The sequence below is a fragment of the Meira miltonrushii genome (genome assembly GCF_003144205.1).
Source record: "Meira miltonrushii strain MCA 3882 unplaced genomic scaffold FA14scaffold_1, whole genome shotgun sequence".
Lineage (NCBI taxonomy): Eukaryota > Fungi > Basidiomycota > Exobasidiomycetes > Exobasidiales > Brachybasidiaceae > Meira > Meira miltonrushii.
This window is the reverse complement of record NW_020289943.1, coordinates 3,529,075-3,544,377: the sequence shown is the minus strand read 5'-3', so window position 1 is coordinate 3,544,377 and position 15,303 is coordinate 3,529,075. Positions and strand designations below refer to the sequence as shown.

Genomic DNA, 15,303 nt, shown 5'->3' with positions numbered 1-15,303 from the left:
ATGTTGTTCAACAGAGTATACCGGGAAGTCCTGCTATTTATCGGTTGGGAATGATGATGCGAATCGGCGAAATTTTGTTTGTCTTCTTTCAACATTGCGAGCATTTTCCCTCTGCTCCTGTGCAGTGAAATTGTATAAAATGAGCCGTGCGCCGCCGCGTTAGACTTTCTTCCTGACGTGCCCGACCAATAAGCGCGCAATTAAGACCAAGAAGAAGTCCACCATCCTCACCATCACATCTCATCACATTAATCATTCAAAATGGCTCGTAAATTCTTCGTTGGTGGTAATTGGAAAATGAACGGTACGCTTGATAGCGGAAAGAAGCTGGTTGCAGCTTTGCAAGAAGCCAAACTTGATCCAAACACAGAAGTTGTCGTTGCACCACCTGCTCTTCATCTTTTGTTCGTAAAGGAATTATTGGCAAAAGATTCAAAGATCGAAGTTTCAGGTCAGAATGCATACCATAAAGTTTCAGGTGCATTCACAGGTGAAGTTTCCGTTTCGCAATTACAAGATGCAGGTGTTCCATGGGTCATCCTTGGTCACTCTGAACGCAGAACAATCTTCAAAGAAACCGATCAGGATATCGCCGAAAAGACAAAAGCCGCCCTTGACCATAACTTAAAGGTTATCGTTTGTGTTGGTGAAACTTTGGAAGAACGTGAAGCAAACAAGAGTATCGATGTCGTTGTTCGTCAATTGAACGCTGCCGCTCCATCCGTTGCTGACTGGAACAAGGTCGTAGTTGCTTACGAGCCTGTCTGGGCTATCGGTACCGGAAAGGTGGCTACTGCTGAACAAGTGAGTAGCACGTCCGCAACATCTCGCACATAATTTACTGACCTCTTTCTCCCTTCCCTCAGGCACAAGAAGTTCATGCTGCTATCCGTAAATGGGCTGCCGAAAAGGTGTCCAAGGAAGTGTCTGATTCTTTGCGTATCATCTACGGTGGAAGTGTCGCCGCAAAGAATTGCCGCGAATTGGCTCAACAACCTGACATTGACGGTTTCCTCGTCGGTGGTGCAAGTTTGAAGCCAGAATTTGCTGATATCTGCAATGCTCGTCTTGTGAGTGCAAAGATGTGAGAAGCTTCAACGGAGGAAGACTGACAATGTTTCCATTTTAACAGTAACTTAAATGTAAACAAATCTTTGACTCCAAAATAAATCCTGTGGATACACGAATCTACAGTGACACAATTGAATAATACACATTCTTTCGAGGTATGGGAAAAACATTATCTAACACAAATGAGGTAGAGGAAAGGAAGAAGAATCTTCTTGCGTGAGGCAGTACATTTTTATTGTTTCGTTTCTGAAGGTAAGCATGGTAATTTTGCAGATAAGAGAATGTCATTTTCTGCATTGAGGCCCATTTTTTCCGAGCCTTAAACATTTGATCCTCTGGTAAAGTATGCTTTGGCGCCATGAGATGCCAATTCTGCTCTTGCTTGTGCGAATGTATGACCTTGTTCGTGGTTGTGCTTCCAGATCTGTTTGTAGTACCAAAGATTTCCCAATCCCTGTAACGTGAACCCGATTGTGACGATGATCCCCAAAATTCCTGCAACCAATTTATGATCGTTGAAAGAATTGATGGTTGATAAAAGAGCCGCACTTCCAGTTTCGGGAATACCAAGGAAAACGTAAACTGACCAAGCTAGATGAAAACCTGCAAAGATGAAATACATATAATAGAACAAAGAATGTTCTTTCATGAAACCGTTATAAACCGGTCTATACCATAGCATGAAACTTGTTGGCGTGATGAAGATCAAATAAACGATAGCCGAAATCAATTCTTTTACACCGATGAAAACGCAAGCGACCAAATTGATGATTAGGGTTGCTACCAGCAATAACCATAAATAGTAGATGTGCGTCATTGCAACTTGCAGATCTCCCGGTGGGATTTCTGCTTGAATGTCATGATAGATGAGCGGGAAAAAGAAAGGCCAATTATTCCTTCCATGTTTTTGAATATGATCAGCTCGTTGTTGTAAATCACGTTCACGTTGTTCCAATTCACGTTCTCTTCTCTGTATATCTTCCAATCTGTTGTTTGATGCACCTCCATCACCTCTGTCTAAACGTGGTGCAGCGATTGATTCATCATCTTGACCGCCATAAGGTTTTGAGTCATATTCGTCATATGCACGATCAGAAGATGAAAGTGCATTTCTTACTGAAGGATCAGCGAATGGATTAGCGTCCAGCGCATTACGATCTGCAAATGGATCGTTAGTAGACATGTTGTGTGAAAATGTTTGTTGCTTGTCTGGGTGTTGATGGGCAGAAAAGGAATTAAAATGAATTGTTTGTTGTCATATTTCTACAATGAGGCTTGCTTTGTATGGGATGTGTTTAATTTGACTTTTTAAGTCCTTTTCTCATGCATGTAAGACGCCAATCGCCCTCTCTCCCCTAAAAAGGCGACTGACTGGCTGTGCATTTACGCGCTCGCTGGGCAAACGCCCGAAACAAAGCCAATCGGCCACACGTGTTCATTCGGCATTCGATTGGCACAATTTGGCTGTCTTTTTCTCTGGGCTGGCGGATCCAAGGGGTTGAATGGAAAAAAGGGAGAGCGGGCAGGCAAAATCCGAAAAGAGGAACGACGCGTAAGAAAAAGAAGTGTTGCTTATATTTTGCGGGCTTTAGAGGCATCGTGTTAATGAATTAGGAAGAGAAAAGGGATTGGGATGTGGATTGAAATGATGGAGAGAAAAGAGGATGTGAATGCAGTATCCACAAACATCCATCTATACCTACATCATATTGCACAACCTTGGCATCAGACAATCATACAGACTGTCTCAATGCCGCCGCGAAGCAGTATTCCCGGCCTTTCGACCGGAAATGTGAGTAGAAGACGCGTAAAGTAGTGACCACTCATCCGATTGATCATCAGCTGATCAAATACCTCTCTCTCTGTATTGCAGATCATCGAAGGTGGTAGAAAGCGAGGAAGAAATGATGATGAAGCTCCTCAAGCACAAGCATCACCACGTCTAGGTTCATCTCCGGCTTTGCGGTCATCCGGAGCGACGCCCATTCCCGATTCGACGTCCAAGGAAAAGGTAACGCAGCAAGGGTTTCGATTGTTAGATTTCATCATCCATAGGCTCGATACCAGGTATGTCATTAGCAGTGCTACGTGACACAACTGTTGAATCATATACTCACGCATACATCCTTCCCCTGACTCTACTCCAGCGACAAATCTCCACTTTGCATTCCTTTTCTAGCTTTACCTTCGCGTACCGATTATCCCGACTATTATGAACAAATCAAAACACCCCTCTCATTAGAACAAGTTCGTCGAAAGTTACAAAATCGACAATATGATTCATTAGAGGATGTACGTAATGCGCTTGAAACAATATGGAGAAACGCTAAGCGATACAATCTCAAGACGAGCGAGATCTATGAAAAGGCACGCGTTCTTCATGTGAGTTGTGATTGAGTGATGGTTTGTGCACGATTGCAATGAGTAGTTAGTCGGAGGAAGTGAAGTGAATCGAAATACTCATACAATCATTCCCACTCCCACCCTCTTACAGAGCGCCACACGCGAATCATACGTTGACTTAGCAGAAAAGAACGAACTTGCTCCCGTATACGATGGAGGTCTACAAGAAGGTAAACCATCATTAATGGAACAATCAGCTCGATTGGCAAAGATTGAAAAACCAAACGCTCGCGCTAGATTGGATTATGACGAACCAACAAGAGGACCTCCAACTGTTTCACTTCGATTGAAAAAGTCTGACGATATTGATTACGAAGAGGATTCAGATACTGTTCCGGGAGAATCTCAATCTCCTGCTCCAACAATGGCAGTCAATACAGCTCAAGCACCTGTTCATGTTAAAAGGGAGCAAAGTGTAAAGGAAGAAGACACGCAAATGACAGATGTAGCTCCAGTCACAACAAGGGCGAGTACCGCTGCCAAAGCTGAACAATCTCAACCTACAACTACTGCAGCACCAGCTGTTAGCATCGCTCAATCAAATGGCACAACGGCCAACAGTCCAGCACCTGTTGCATCTACCTCGCATGCACCCGCTCCTTCCTTCACGCCAACACAATCATCAGGTAGTAAGAAAAGAAGAATATATGCCCCAAGAGGCAAACGTCTCAAATCGACACTTCGACAATTGGTATCTAGTTTGAAGTTCAAGGAGTATAAACCTAGCAAAACAATGTGTGAAGATTTTATGGACCTTCCTACGAAAGCGGAATTACCCGAATACTACAAAGAGATCAAAGAGCCGATCAGTATGCGAATGATTGATGAGAAATCGATGAGAAACGGATATGAGACAGCATTTTCGCTATTCAGTGATCTTCGATTGATGGTAAAAAATGCAAAAGAGTTCAACGAAGAAGGTTCTGATATTTGGAAGAATGCAGACGCGATCAGTCAGCATATCGAGAATATAATGGTGCCCGCTTTGCTTGCCGAAAATTTCACTTTACACCCCGAAGACGATCGCGAATCCGTTTTACCGGGCGACGTTTTTGATCCTGTGGCGCATGCTGCCGCCAAAGCGGCGGAGTTGGAGTCAAGCGATGAGAGCCCTGAGCCCAATGCAAGCGGCGGCGGCGGTGGTAAGAGGGGCAGACCGAGCAATCAATCTCTCAATCATCCAAACGTTCATCCAAACAATAACGCAAATTGGCAAGAATATGCTCGCGCGAATGGTTATTTGGCACCGAATGCAATGCAGGCCGCCAATTCACCTGAAGCGATGAGAGCACAAGCGAATCAAAGAAGGATGCCAAATGGGCAACCAATGCTTGCTGGTTATCCACCCAATGCGATGAGTCCACCTTTACCTGGAGGTTATCCTGCTGGTTATCCAGGTGCTTCACCTTTCAGTGGACCGCCAGCAGTCAATGGTGTTTCACAACATGCTCCACCAAAGAACACAAAGAGGCTCAATGGGGAAGCTCCTCCTGATCCATACGACATCGCAACTTTACTGCTACCGGATGGGACCAAATGGAGAAGGAAATCTGTGTGCTCAGCATTCACAGTTGCTTATCGAGGCGTTGATGGAAGAGACCGAGATGTGATTTTTGCCAATGATGTTTCACATAATCATGCGGTCGGGGTTGGATCGTTTTATAACAGTCGAGCAGGTGAAAATGCAACTGTTTCGATTACTTTCTCGGTTAAAAAGATCGTTCCCGTTGACAATGGTAAAAAGACAACAGAAGAAGATGAAATGTTACAGAGGCCTTGGAGTGTTACAGCGCACTACAATGGCACTTCAACAAAGATTCAATCGGCTGATGGAGAAGAGGCAAATGTTGTTGATGGAGCAACTGAAGTGGGACAAGGCGCCAATTGCTCAATCCTTCTCAAACCAACGTCTGGAAATAGTGTCTTGGATGTCAGCATTTCGCCAAGCGCTCCTGATGCAACTTTGTCTGCAATTGTTGCCGATCCAAAGCATCCTCATCATGCCAGAGCGAGCGCATTATTAGCATTACCGGACAAATATCGCATCTTCCTCAATTGCGAGTGATTCTTTGATGCTCTGTATCGTATTCCGTACATTAAAATTTTGTATCAATTACATCTATACAATACATGGATTCAATCTTACACAATTATTATACAACATCACATTGCTTCCTCCGTCACTGAAAGCATACGCAATTCCACAAACCCTTTTCGTTCCGGTCCAGCTTGTTCGTCTTCTTGTGAGTCCCGTTCATAAAGCGGTCGATCGGGAAACAGACATTGCATACTCATCATTCCTTGATCTTCTATGCGTATGGAACATTTGAGAGATGTCTGTAAAGCACGCAAACAGTGTTGAATGTTGGAAAACGAATAAGTGAACTTGCAAGCGTATTTCAGCATGAAACTTTCAAAGACTCTTTGTTTGTTCGGGAAATCGAGCTCCACGGAACCATGATCGCCTTCTGCAGTGATTCGCATCATTTCTTTGCCAACTTCATTTTCATACATTCGCCTGGTATCTGCGATCTCTTGTCCGTCATCTTCATCAATCATAGTTGGGATAGTGGTAGATGCATTGCAGCTTTGACGGTTCCTGCGTGTTGGCGTTTGAGGAAGTGCCGATGTACTTCCGTCTTTGTCGCGAGAATCGCCCATGAATTCAAAAGTGACGTTGCGGCACGAGTTGTCAATGCTCAGCAATGCCTCTGTGAGACGTCTTGACGTTATGATCACTTGCCCGACCACACGTTCTGGCAAAAAGGGAATCTCTGTCACCTCTAGCTCTCCTGTGAAGTATGTCGCCAGCTCACAGCGAGTGGTGACTTTTCCATCTTTGATTCTGATAGTGAGAGAAAGGCTGAGTAAGTATATCAGCATGAACATGGAACATTGCACGACTCACTCTAAGATCAAAGGATGTCCTTGTCCAGCATAAATCATCTCTACTATCGTACGACCACGCACAAAGGGTGTTTTGCGCGCATCTGCATCTCTTCCCAATGCTATTTTGCTGTTGTTTGATGGATTTGTGACAACACCAGCTGCGGTATTGTATATGTTCAAACATTGCAACCACGTTTCCAAAGAGACGTCAAATGTTGTGATGGGCGCCTGACTGCTGGAACCGGTTTCGTCGTCGTCCCATTCATGAATGTCTTCTGCAGGAGGATTGTAGACGTATTCATCAAACAATCCACTTCCAATATATGCATTTGCCTGTAAGACTCCATTGATTTCTGTAACTACCTGTAAACCAGCTTCTGAAACGTTCACTTGACAAATCTTTGTTAATGCGATTGGCCTTAACAAAGAGGCAACCGTACGAACATCTCTTGCTCTTGCTCTCAATACTGGCTCTTCTTCCAGCCTGTGTCCATTCATTTTGCGATCAAGGCATACTTTCTCGTGCTCAAGATGGTTGAGAGAAGGAAGTTGGTCTTGAGCTTAAAAAAGTGTTGTTCTCCTGCACGCCTTGTCAGTCCGTGCATTTTGGCTGTTTTCAAAGGGTGCGCTGCGCTGTGCACTAACTGCAATCAATCACAGACACGACACTATAGTAAAGCAGGGGAATTAGAACATTTGAATCGGCGCACAGCGTGGGGGAAACAAACACCACAAAGCTGGGAAGAATATTAGTACGTCATTATGCACGCAAAAAGTGGCCGCTGTGGTGGAAAGGGTGATTATTCGGATAATGATATGAGATGGCCTTCATGATCATCTTTCGGTCTACCATCACTAGATCCTCAATCAAAAGAGAGAAAACACTGCCCACCAAAAAAAACCCCTTTTTCACACACAACAAGAATGGCTTCTTTCCAGCGATTCTTACAGGCAACAACGGCCACCCTGCCAAGACAATGTGCAAGTGCAGGAATCTTGTTCGCAACAGGAGATTGTATTGCACAACAAGTTGTCGAAAAGAAAGGAAGCAAGCATGATATCATTAGAACGGCTCGCCTAACAGCTTATGGTGGTTTAATCTTTTCTCCCATTGCGGCATTTTGGTTAGGAAAAGTGTTGGAACGTGTACCATACAAAGGATTAGCTGGAACGGTAACAAAAGTTGCTTTGGATCAGAGTATCGCTGCACCTAGTTTGCTAGCACTCTTTTTCACTTCTACAACTTTAATGGAAGGTAAAAGTCTCGATGACGTAAAGGTGAAACTGCAAAAAGTGAGTTGAATATATGCGTCTCTTCCCTCAAAGTACAGTTACTTACCCTTTCCTTTTTATCACAGTCATACTGGAGCACACTGCTAACATCTTGGGCCGTTTGGATTCCCGTTCAATCAATCAATATGGCATTTGTTCCACCGCCTCAACGACTTTTATTCGTAAACGTAGTGAGCATCTTTTGGAATACCTTCTTAGCCCTCGTTGCTTCGGGAGGAGGTCCGGGTGAATCTCAACGTGATGAAGCAAATTTGGAATTGGGCAAATTACCCTCTCATGTAAAAGATCAATTACCACAATTGCGTATGGAAGGAAAAGCAGCAAAGATGTGGTAAACTTGTATCTTAAAGCAAACTTTCATGTACACCGCTACCTATCTTGTGACCAATCAATGTATAGAACTCATGACTTTTTCTAGAATTTTGACACCTATGGTATTCAATAACATGTACGAAAAGAGTACATTGTTAACCTATGAAATCGAAAGATAAAGATATGAAAGCGGTCGTAAGAGAAATAGGATCGTTGGTGCGACAGATCTACACGGAAGGAGCTCAGGCAGCACCGTTTGGTTGTGTGTGCTGCTGTTGTTGTTTCGTGCTGGACTCCTTGAGAGCCAATAATTGACGACTACGGAACGATTCGTAATGAGTGGCAGATGTTGTCTCAATCAGATCCTGCAAATGTGTTCTTGTGAGGAAGTTACGCAAAAAGACGAATTCGCAGTGGTTCTCATTTTCCACATTGATCACACCATAACGGTTCTTGCGTCCACGAACAGTCTTTCCATCGATGATGATGTTTCTTTCACTTCCCACAACGGCGAATGGGATCAAAGATCGAATTCTGTCGTTCAATTCACGTTCTTCCTCTTCGTGCTCTTCATCATCGTATGGATATAGACGAATGTTGTTGTATTGCATCTCAGCACGAATGCGCTCTTTGAACACTTCTCTTTCTTCCAATGTTAGACTGTCACTCTTTGCAATGACGGGAACAATGTTGACAACATCAGCCAACTTTTTCATCACAGTCACATCGATTGGTCGAAGTCCATGACCGGTTGGGTTGATGAAGAACAAACAGCAATGAATGCGAGTGTCTGTGATATAACGATCACGCATTGCGGTCAATTCTTTACGTAGATAAGCTGAATGTTGATCTTTGATATATTTGATGATTGGTTCCCAGCATCCGTCATTGTTGACTTGATCGCCAAAGCCTGGTGTATCAACGATGTTCAAGCGCAACTTTACTCCATTTTCGACGATGACATGACTGACAGGGTGAATTTCTGTAGTAGAACGAGGTGTTTCATATGCTTCAAGTCTACCTTTTGAATCGATCAAATGACTTGCGAACAATGTGTTAACAAGTGTTGATTTTCCCAATCCAGTTTGTCCAACGACCATTACGTTAAATTGGAAACCACGTTTGAGCAACTTTTGCTCGATTTGCATCGGCAAGCTATCGAAACCGACATAGCTGCTCAGAGGGGTTGGTTCAACAGCGGCTGCCATTTTTGAAGAAGTAGATTTCGTTACAAAGTCGTGGAGAAGTTCGTTTTGCAAAGAGCAGCCAGGCCTTTGTGTGTAAGTAGGGAGTGATGGTGAGAAAGAGTTGTGCAAGCTTAAGATTAGGTTGAGTTACAAGTACACTACACACAGCACTAAAGGCTGTAAAAAGGCTTAAAGAAGTCCTAGAGTTGGAACTCGTCGTTTGCGCGCGCAGAAAGACGCACTTGATCACTCTATCTGAAATCCTGTCCAGCGCACCTTCTAGCGTGAATGAAGAAGGTTAATAATTCACAGCGCGCTCAGACGGTTTACACGAAAGCACGCTAGCGTACTTGCAGAGCTGGCTGGCTACCTGGGTCACATTCAAGCGGAGAAGGCTCGAGAAAATGAAAAGTGTGTCTATGTGATTAGGATATGCTGGTATGATTACAGATTGGTCACGATCAGATGTATGATACAGATGCTATTGATACAGTATTGGTTTGCATCGCTAATTGTCTACTCAGCGTCGGCTTGCAGGATGGCTTCTTCTTGCCTTTTCTTCTCAGCATCCCGCATACGTTGTAGAATGTCAGATTCGTTGATGGATGATCGTTGTCGGGAAGCACTGGAGTGGCTTCCATTTGAAGAGTTTTGTCCATTGCCATTGTTGGATGAAGATGCTCTCATTCTTGTCAAGATGTTCTCTTCAGAAGCTTTATTAGGAGCATCAGCCTTTGTATGTCGTGCATTCTCATCACCTTCCGACAACTTGCCATGTTTTCTCAGCCATGCAATACGGGCAGGCTCACCTGGATGCGATGTCGAGCTCCCATTCTCTTCGGATTTGCCACCTTTCTTGCTGGCTGCCCATTCGATCCAAACATCCTCCAACACCTCTGCTGCTCCCGCTCCACCAGCTTTGAATTGGCTTCCTGCTTTTACACTGGCAAATGCAGCATCTAATGTCTTGAAAGTCGCAAGAGCACTCGATTCCCGCTTTCCTTCTTTCATTGGACGGAACACCAACGCTTCAAGTTTGCCGAATCGTGCAACTAGTCCCTTCGCCAGAGGAGTCTTTAGAGTCTCGGAGCTTTTGTCGGATTGAATGCTGCCTCGTAGCTTACCATAAAGGTCGCTGGGAAACTTGAGTCGTACAGTCAAATCCAAAGGGCCAAGCTCAGGCTCGGGTGACTCTGTCGTACGATTGATCGGGTGATTGTCCCGCTCTTGCTCTTCTTGTTCCTTCTTACTCGTCTCAGCATTCTTCTTGCGTTCATGCTTTTCCCGCAATTGTTTGCCTTCCTCCCGTAGCCTCTCAAGAGTCTCTCGCCTTCTTCTTTCATCGTTCATCGTCTTCATTCGCTTTTCGTGCTCTTCCGTTTCTCGTTTCTCCAATTCCTCTGCCATCGCTTTACGTTTGCCTTCATAAGCGCCTTGTCTTTCTTTTCGTGCAGTCTCTGCTTTATTCCTTTCCGCAGCAGCAATACGAGCACTTGGATCCATCAAAATCTCATATGCCAATTGCATCTCACTGAATCGAGCAGCTGCAATAGCAGGATCCATATGACGATTCTTGTCCGGATGCAAAGCTAATGAAAGCTTCTTGTGCGCTCTTCTGATCTCTGCCTCACTTGCAGAAGGCTTTAAGCCCATCACGGCGAAATAATCCACCTCATCCTTGATCGCCATGATGTCGGCTTACGCTCTTTGAGCGATTCCAATGAGGTGGTGGATGATGGTGAGCATAAATGCTTGACTATATGCTGGGAAATTAAGATAATAATTAGGGCGTGGAGCTCAAGCAACAAACACAAGCGTGCTTATATAATCTTCTCCGCTAGTGCAAAAATATTGCGTCCATCAAATCTGTAATCATCTTCTTCTTCCAGAACTACTCAATCGGTAGAATTATCGAACATGCTATTCTGTTTAGAATGCTTTCCTCGGCCACTCTATTCGTAATCTGATCAGATGATGTGTTCATAAAAGAAGAATAAGCAATACCAGAAAACGAAATAAGTCCGCTAAGAACGCAGATTGTTCCATCACGAAGATCACCACAAACCGAATAGCTTGATTGCTAAGAATCTCGAGCCTTGGTCCAACTTATTCGGCCGAAATGCTTGCTCCACATCTCTTTCAAACGAGGTATGGGCAGTTTTCCCTTCCGTGAAACCGTTTGCCGTCATATTTAGGGTGGGAAGGGAGGAGGTCAAAGCGATATAAATTAAAAATTTCTTTACGGCCGTAAGCCGTGAGGGGTTAGGACGATGGTGGCAAGAACGGCTTTAATCTGGTGATTTGATGTAATCGATTAGGAAGGTAAGGATGGTGTAGGAAGAAAGGGTAGGAGCGGGCATACATTAATTAAGAAGGCTATGACTGATGTCATATCTTTGGTGGTAGGGGTGTAAGCGTTAAATGAAGGTGAATTTAATATGTGAACGAACCCTTTTATAAAAGAGGTACATAAAGGAGAGGAAAGGTATATAAAGACGGTACAAGAACAGAAAGATCAGAGGGTATTCTAGTAAGAAATATATCTTCAACAGGTATATTTAATCGATTTTTAAAGATGGCTTGATACAAGAATGGTTTCGACGACAAGAGAATCACTCATCAGGTCAAGTTACTAGTATCGGACTAGAAAAGCTCACTTAAATACAAAAATATAAAAGTAAATACTCCTCTATGTCACGGTATATTATAATTATCTTTTGTATAAGAAATTTTTCGATCTTTTTCGTTTTAGTTTATCTCCGATAGCTAAAAGTAATGAAAAGCATTTTTTAATGATAAAGTATATATGTTTAGATAGATATAGAGTAAAGAAAGTCTATGTTTTTAGGTATGATTAGGTAGGTGTAAAGTAGAGAGAAGATATAAAGCTAATAAAAGCTTCTTATACGCTCTTCTGATCTCTGCCTCGCTTATAGAAGGCTTTAATCCTATCACGGTAAAATAATCTACCTTATTTTTAATCGCTATAATATCGGCTTATATATGTTAAACGCTATAAATAAGATAGTATAATAATAGTAAGTATAAATACCTAACTATATATAAGGTTAACAGGATAAATTTTTAAGTATATAGAATAAGAATAAAAGAATAATAATATAATCCTTCTTACTAATACTATATAATATAAGAAAATATTATATCTATTAAATCTATAATTATTATAATAATTTATTCTTTCTAAATTAGAAGGATAAATAAATATATTATAATATCTATAATTCTCTTATTAGTTTTCTTATTTATAGAATAATTAAATAATATATATTTATAGAAGAAAGAAAAACGATACTAGAATATAAAGTAAAATTCTTTTATAAAATTCTTATTATCTAAATAACTTAATATATTAAATAAACCTTAATAGAGTCTATTTAACTTTAATATTAATTTATATCTCTTATAATAAAGGTATAAATAATTTTTTTTATTAGTAAAATCGTTTTCTATTATCTAACTGATCTCAGTTATATTATAAACAACGATTTTAATAGTTTATATAATAATTATTCTTTTTAATATAGATATAGTCTAGTAAAAGTTTATAAGATCTTATCGGTATTAGAGAGGTATTAGTAGAATAAAGAAGACTAATAGTAATATACTATTCTTAGTTAAGTATATAAAGAAGTTTTTTAACCTAGATTATATTATATTAATATAAATGTTTTCTAGATATCGAAAATTATAATATTTAGCTCTTACCCTATCAAGTATAACCCCCCTTTTTCGTATAAGCCTCTATACGAAAGCTTATAATATTAGAATTAGCTTATGATGAAAGTAAAAGCGGTATTGCTTATAGTATTGATCGATCTCAAGTGTATATATGTATATATGTTATAAAGTCGTGGTACAGTTACCCTTCTATAAAATTATAAAGTTCTAATCGGTAAAATTCTTTAATGTATACTAGATTGAAATTGGTAACTCTGAACCTTGATATCAGGGACTTTATACCACGACTTAATAGAGAGATGAAAGCGATCAAGATTTAATTAATAGAAAAATAAAAGCTATTAACATTATACTGAACCGGGATTCGAACCAGTAACCCAATCGGGCTACAACCTACCTTGACCCCTACACACCGCACGCTATAAATCAGCGACGCATACCTTCTGAACTAAACTATAAACTTGTCTGTTCTTATCAGGCCGCCGATATTGACATTATAAGACCAGGTCGATATTAGGATTCGAGTGGTGATACCAGAAGATTGTTATAGCAGGATTGCTCCTCGGTTAAGTTTAACGATTCATCATGGAATCATAATAGGGGCTAGTGTGATTGATAGCGATTATCGTGGCCTCGTAAAGGTAGTACTATTTAACATAGGTCAGGATATATTTCGCGTAGAAAGCGGTAATCGAATTATATAAATGATTCTCGAACAGGTGAAGATACTTCCTATAAAGGTTATAGAAACAATCATAACCACAACGCGTGGGGAAGGTAGATTTGGTTTAACAGGCAGTAGATAGGTGATTTATATTTGTTATTGTAAGGGTATGGTAGAGTTGAATAGATAAAAAAGAAGTAGTAGTGGTCTATAAAAGAAAGTTTGATATTAAGCGTCTAATATAACCTTTATCACTGTTATTCGGCGATACAACAGGTATAATTATACCTGTATACCCCGAGTATAGAGTACCTACCGCTTTACGGTAAGAACTCTTATAACCACCAATCATCCTATCCCTTACTGTTTTACCCTAGAGCGCCGGAGGTGCTCCTTATAAAACGTAGGGGGGGGATGATGGTGGTAAGAGAGGCTTGACTAGAGGTTTTATTTACGATTAAGAACGCGGTACTCAGGTTAAATATTATAGACAAGGATATCGTTGATATCCTCTGCTATTATATTATATATAACTAGATATCGGTGTAAAGTATCGATAAATTATATTATAAATAACGAGAAAGTCTCTTAGTTATATAAGTCCTCTAAGTTTAAAGGAATAATCTATCGATATATTCCATTAGAGACGTTATTAACTTAGGGTATATTTTAACCACGATTTATACTAGTTAATCTTATTAGATGATTTATAAATAGAATAATTAGGATCTTATCCTACTCCCTTACATTCTCTCGGTAAGGAATCTAGATATAAAAAGCATTTTTAATATTCGGTATTAGACACATGGACCGTAGATCAGATAGTTATAGAACTTATCTTTAAATAGTATTATATAATTAAGTAACCTATATATTAGTGTTTTAAAGTCTATCTATATTCTCTATCGTATATATGTTAAGTAGAGAGTATATATCTTAACGTCGTATAGTAGTATAATATTACTATTCTGATAAATTAGTACCAGTATTATATAGCCTATTAGTAGTAGTGTTATATAGTATATTAGTATCAGTATTATATAGTATATAGATACTTAAATATACCCTTATAAACATTTCTAGTATAGATATTACTAGTTATATTTATTCTTATAGTACTATCACTCCTTTTAAAGAGGGTATTATAGTTAGTGTTATAATATAATCTACTAGTTCTTTATCATCAAATTACTTAAGCTTAAGATCTTAAGAGCTTTATCTAATAGATTCTTAAAGAGGTTATATTCGTTTAGAGTTATAAGGTATAATTAGAGGAAGAGTAGAAATGATAGAGTAATTAAAGGAAAGGGAGTTAGAGAAGAAGGAGGGTATAACGAGAATATAAATCCTATACTTTTTATAGGTTAGTATAAGGTATTATATTAATTTATTATTTAGTATATTATATAAAAAGTTTAACTATAAAAAATAGGAAAAGTGGTTATAATAGTGATGATAAAGGTAGTGATAGATATGATTAGATGATTCTAGGGAGGCGAGCCGAGCTTAATATGATTTGATTAGATTATAGATATAGAAAGGTTTATTAACGAATATTAGAGGTAAAGTTATAACTTTATCAGGTAGAAAGAAGATTTATAGTATAAGGTAGGGTAAGTAATTTTAATTTAGGTAGGGTTAAATAAATAATTTTAATTTATATAAGGTCTAAATAGTAATAAGAAGAGAAAGAAACTAATAAGTAGGCTAGAAGGTTATAGGGAGTAGGTTATAGCAGAAGCGATCTAAACGAAATTAAGTATAAGTATAGTTACAGCCGTAAAA

At 40.2% G+C, this 15,303-nt stretch overlaps 7 protein-coding genes across 7 annotated transcripts; 3 read left to right on the top strand and 4 right to left on the bottom strand.

Annotated features, from left to right (window-relative positions):
- The first annotated feature begins 32 nt into the window (after nucleotides 1-32).
- FA14DRAFT_21705 (triosephosphate isomerase) lies at nucleotides 33-1,263 on the top strand. The gene is made up of 3 exons (XM_025502011.1): nucleotides 33-804; nucleotides 867-1,070; nucleotides 1,133-1,263. Exons 1-3 carry the CDS (start codon nucleotides 262-264, stop codon nucleotides 1,133-1,135), a joined length of 750 nt encoding a protein of 249 aa, XP_025358288.1. The 5' UTR covers nucleotides 33-261; the 3' UTR covers nucleotides 1,136-1,263.
- On the bottom strand, nucleotides 1,114-2,622 carry FA14DRAFT_21683 (scamp-domain-containing protein). The gene has a single exon (XM_025502010.1). It carries the CDS (start codon nucleotides 2,252-2,254, stop codon nucleotides 1,391-1,393), a length of 864 nt encoding a protein of 287 aa, XP_025358287.1. The 5' UTR covers nucleotides 2,255-2,622; the 3' UTR covers nucleotides 1,114-1,390.
- FA14DRAFT_21707 (Bromodomain-containing protein) lies at nucleotides 2,480-5,588 on the top strand. Its single transcript, XM_025502012.1, has 4 exons — nucleotides 2,480-2,863; nucleotides 2,945-3,138; nucleotides 3,219-3,453; nucleotides 3,566-5,588. The coding sequence occupies exons 1-4, from the start codon at nucleotides 2,705-2,707 to the stop codon at nucleotides 5,537-5,539; spliced, it is 2,562 nt and encodes an 853-aa protein (XP_025358286.1). The 5' UTR covers nucleotides 2,480-2,704; the 3' UTR covers nucleotides 5,540-5,588.
- On the bottom strand, nucleotides 5,542-6,891 carry FA14DRAFT_159768 (uncharacterized protein). Its single transcript, XM_025498376.1, has 2 exons — nucleotides 6,383-6,891; nucleotides 5,542-6,319 (listed from the first exon to the last, which is right to left on the bottom strand). The coding sequence occupies exons 1-2, from the start codon at nucleotides 6,859-6,861 to the stop codon at nucleotides 5,638-5,640; spliced, it is 1,161 nt and encodes a 386-aa protein (XP_025358285.1). The 5' UTR covers nucleotides 6,862-6,891; the 3' UTR covers nucleotides 5,542-5,637.
- Nucleotides 6,892-7,201: 310 nt separating this feature from the next.
- On the top strand, nucleotides 7,202-8,091 carry FA14DRAFT_142713 (uncharacterized protein). Its single transcript, XM_025497183.1, has 2 exons — nucleotides 7,202-7,656; nucleotides 7,722-8,091. Exons 1-2 carry the CDS (start codon nucleotides 7,288-7,290, stop codon nucleotides 7,989-7,991), a joined length of 639 nt encoding a protein of 212 aa, XP_025358284.1. The 5' UTR covers nucleotides 7,202-7,287; the 3' UTR covers nucleotides 7,992-8,091.
- FA14DRAFT_159766 (putative CDC10-septin) lies at nucleotides 8,085-9,292 on the bottom strand. Its single transcript, XM_025498375.1, has one exon. The coding sequence runs from the start codon at nucleotides 9,174-9,176 to the stop codon at nucleotides 8,211-8,213; it is 966 nt and encodes a 321-aa protein (XP_025358283.1). The 5' UTR covers nucleotides 9,177-9,292; the 3' UTR covers nucleotides 8,085-8,210.
- Nucleotides 9,293-9,550: 258 nt separating this feature from the next.
- FA14DRAFT_159765 (DnaJ-domain-containing protein) lies at nucleotides 9,551-10,885 on the bottom strand. Its single transcript, XM_025498374.1, has one exon. The coding sequence runs from the start codon at nucleotides 10,842-10,844 to the stop codon at nucleotides 9,672-9,674; it is 1,173 nt and encodes a 390-aa protein (XP_025358282.1). The 5' UTR covers nucleotides 10,845-10,885; the 3' UTR covers nucleotides 9,551-9,671.
- Between the last annotated feature and the right edge of the window lie 4,418 nt (nucleotides 10,886-15,303).

What these genes read in the sequence shown, in the direction of transcription:
- FA14DRAFT_21705 (XM_025502011.1), top strand. Translation starts at nt 262, where the DNA reads ATGGCTCGTAAATTCTTCGTTGGTGGTAATTGGAAAATGAACGGTACG. An exon ending in AGGTGGCTACTGCTGAACAA is followed by an intron (nt 805 to 866) that starts GTGAGTAGCACG and finishes CCCTTCCCTCAG; the next exon opens with GCACAAGAAGTTCATGCTGC.
- FA14DRAFT_159766 (XM_025498375.1), bottom strand. Translation starts at nt 9,176, where the DNA reads ATGGCAGCCGCTGTTGAACCAACCCCTCTGAGCAGCTATGTCGGTTTC.
- FA14DRAFT_21683 (XM_025502010.1), bottom strand. Translation starts at nt 2,254, where the DNA reads ATGTCTACTAACGATCCATTTGCAGATCGTAATGCGCTGGACGCTAAT.
- FA14DRAFT_159765 (XM_025498374.1), bottom strand. Translation starts at nt 10,844, where the DNA reads ATGGCGATCAAGGATGAGGTGGATTATTTCGCCGTGATGGGCTTAAAG.
- FA14DRAFT_21707 (XM_025502012.1), top strand. Translation starts at nt 2,705, where the DNA reads ATGTGGATTGAAATGATGGAGAGAAAAGAGGATGTGAATGCAGTATCC. An exon ending in CCGGCCTTTCGACCGGAAAT is followed by an intron (nt 2,864 to 2,944) that starts GTGAGTAGAAGA and finishes TCTGTATTGCAG; the next exon opens with ATCATCGAAGGTGGTAGAAA. An exon ending in ATCCATAGGCTCGATACCAG is followed by an intron (nt 3,139 to 3,218) that starts GTATGTCATTAG and finishes ACTCTACTCCAG; the next exon opens with CGACAAATCTCCACTTTGCA.
- FA14DRAFT_142713 (XM_025497183.1), top strand. Translation starts at nt 7,288, where the DNA reads ATGGCTTCTTTCCAGCGATTCTTACAGGCAACAACGGCCACCCTGCCA. An exon ending in TAAAGGTGAAACTGCAAAAA is followed by an intron (nt 7,657 to 7,721) that starts GTGAGTTGAATA and finishes TTTTTATCACAG; the next exon opens with TCATACTGGAGCACACTGCT.
- FA14DRAFT_159768 (XM_025498376.1), bottom strand. Translation starts at nt 6,861, where the DNA reads ATGAATGGACACAGGCTGGAAGAAGAGCCAGTATTGAGAGCAAGAGCA. An exon ending in GGACATCCTTTGATCTTAGA is followed by an intron (nt 6,320 to 6,382) that starts GTGAGTCGTGCA and finishes TCTCACTATCAG; the next exon opens with AATCAAAGATGGAAAAGTCA.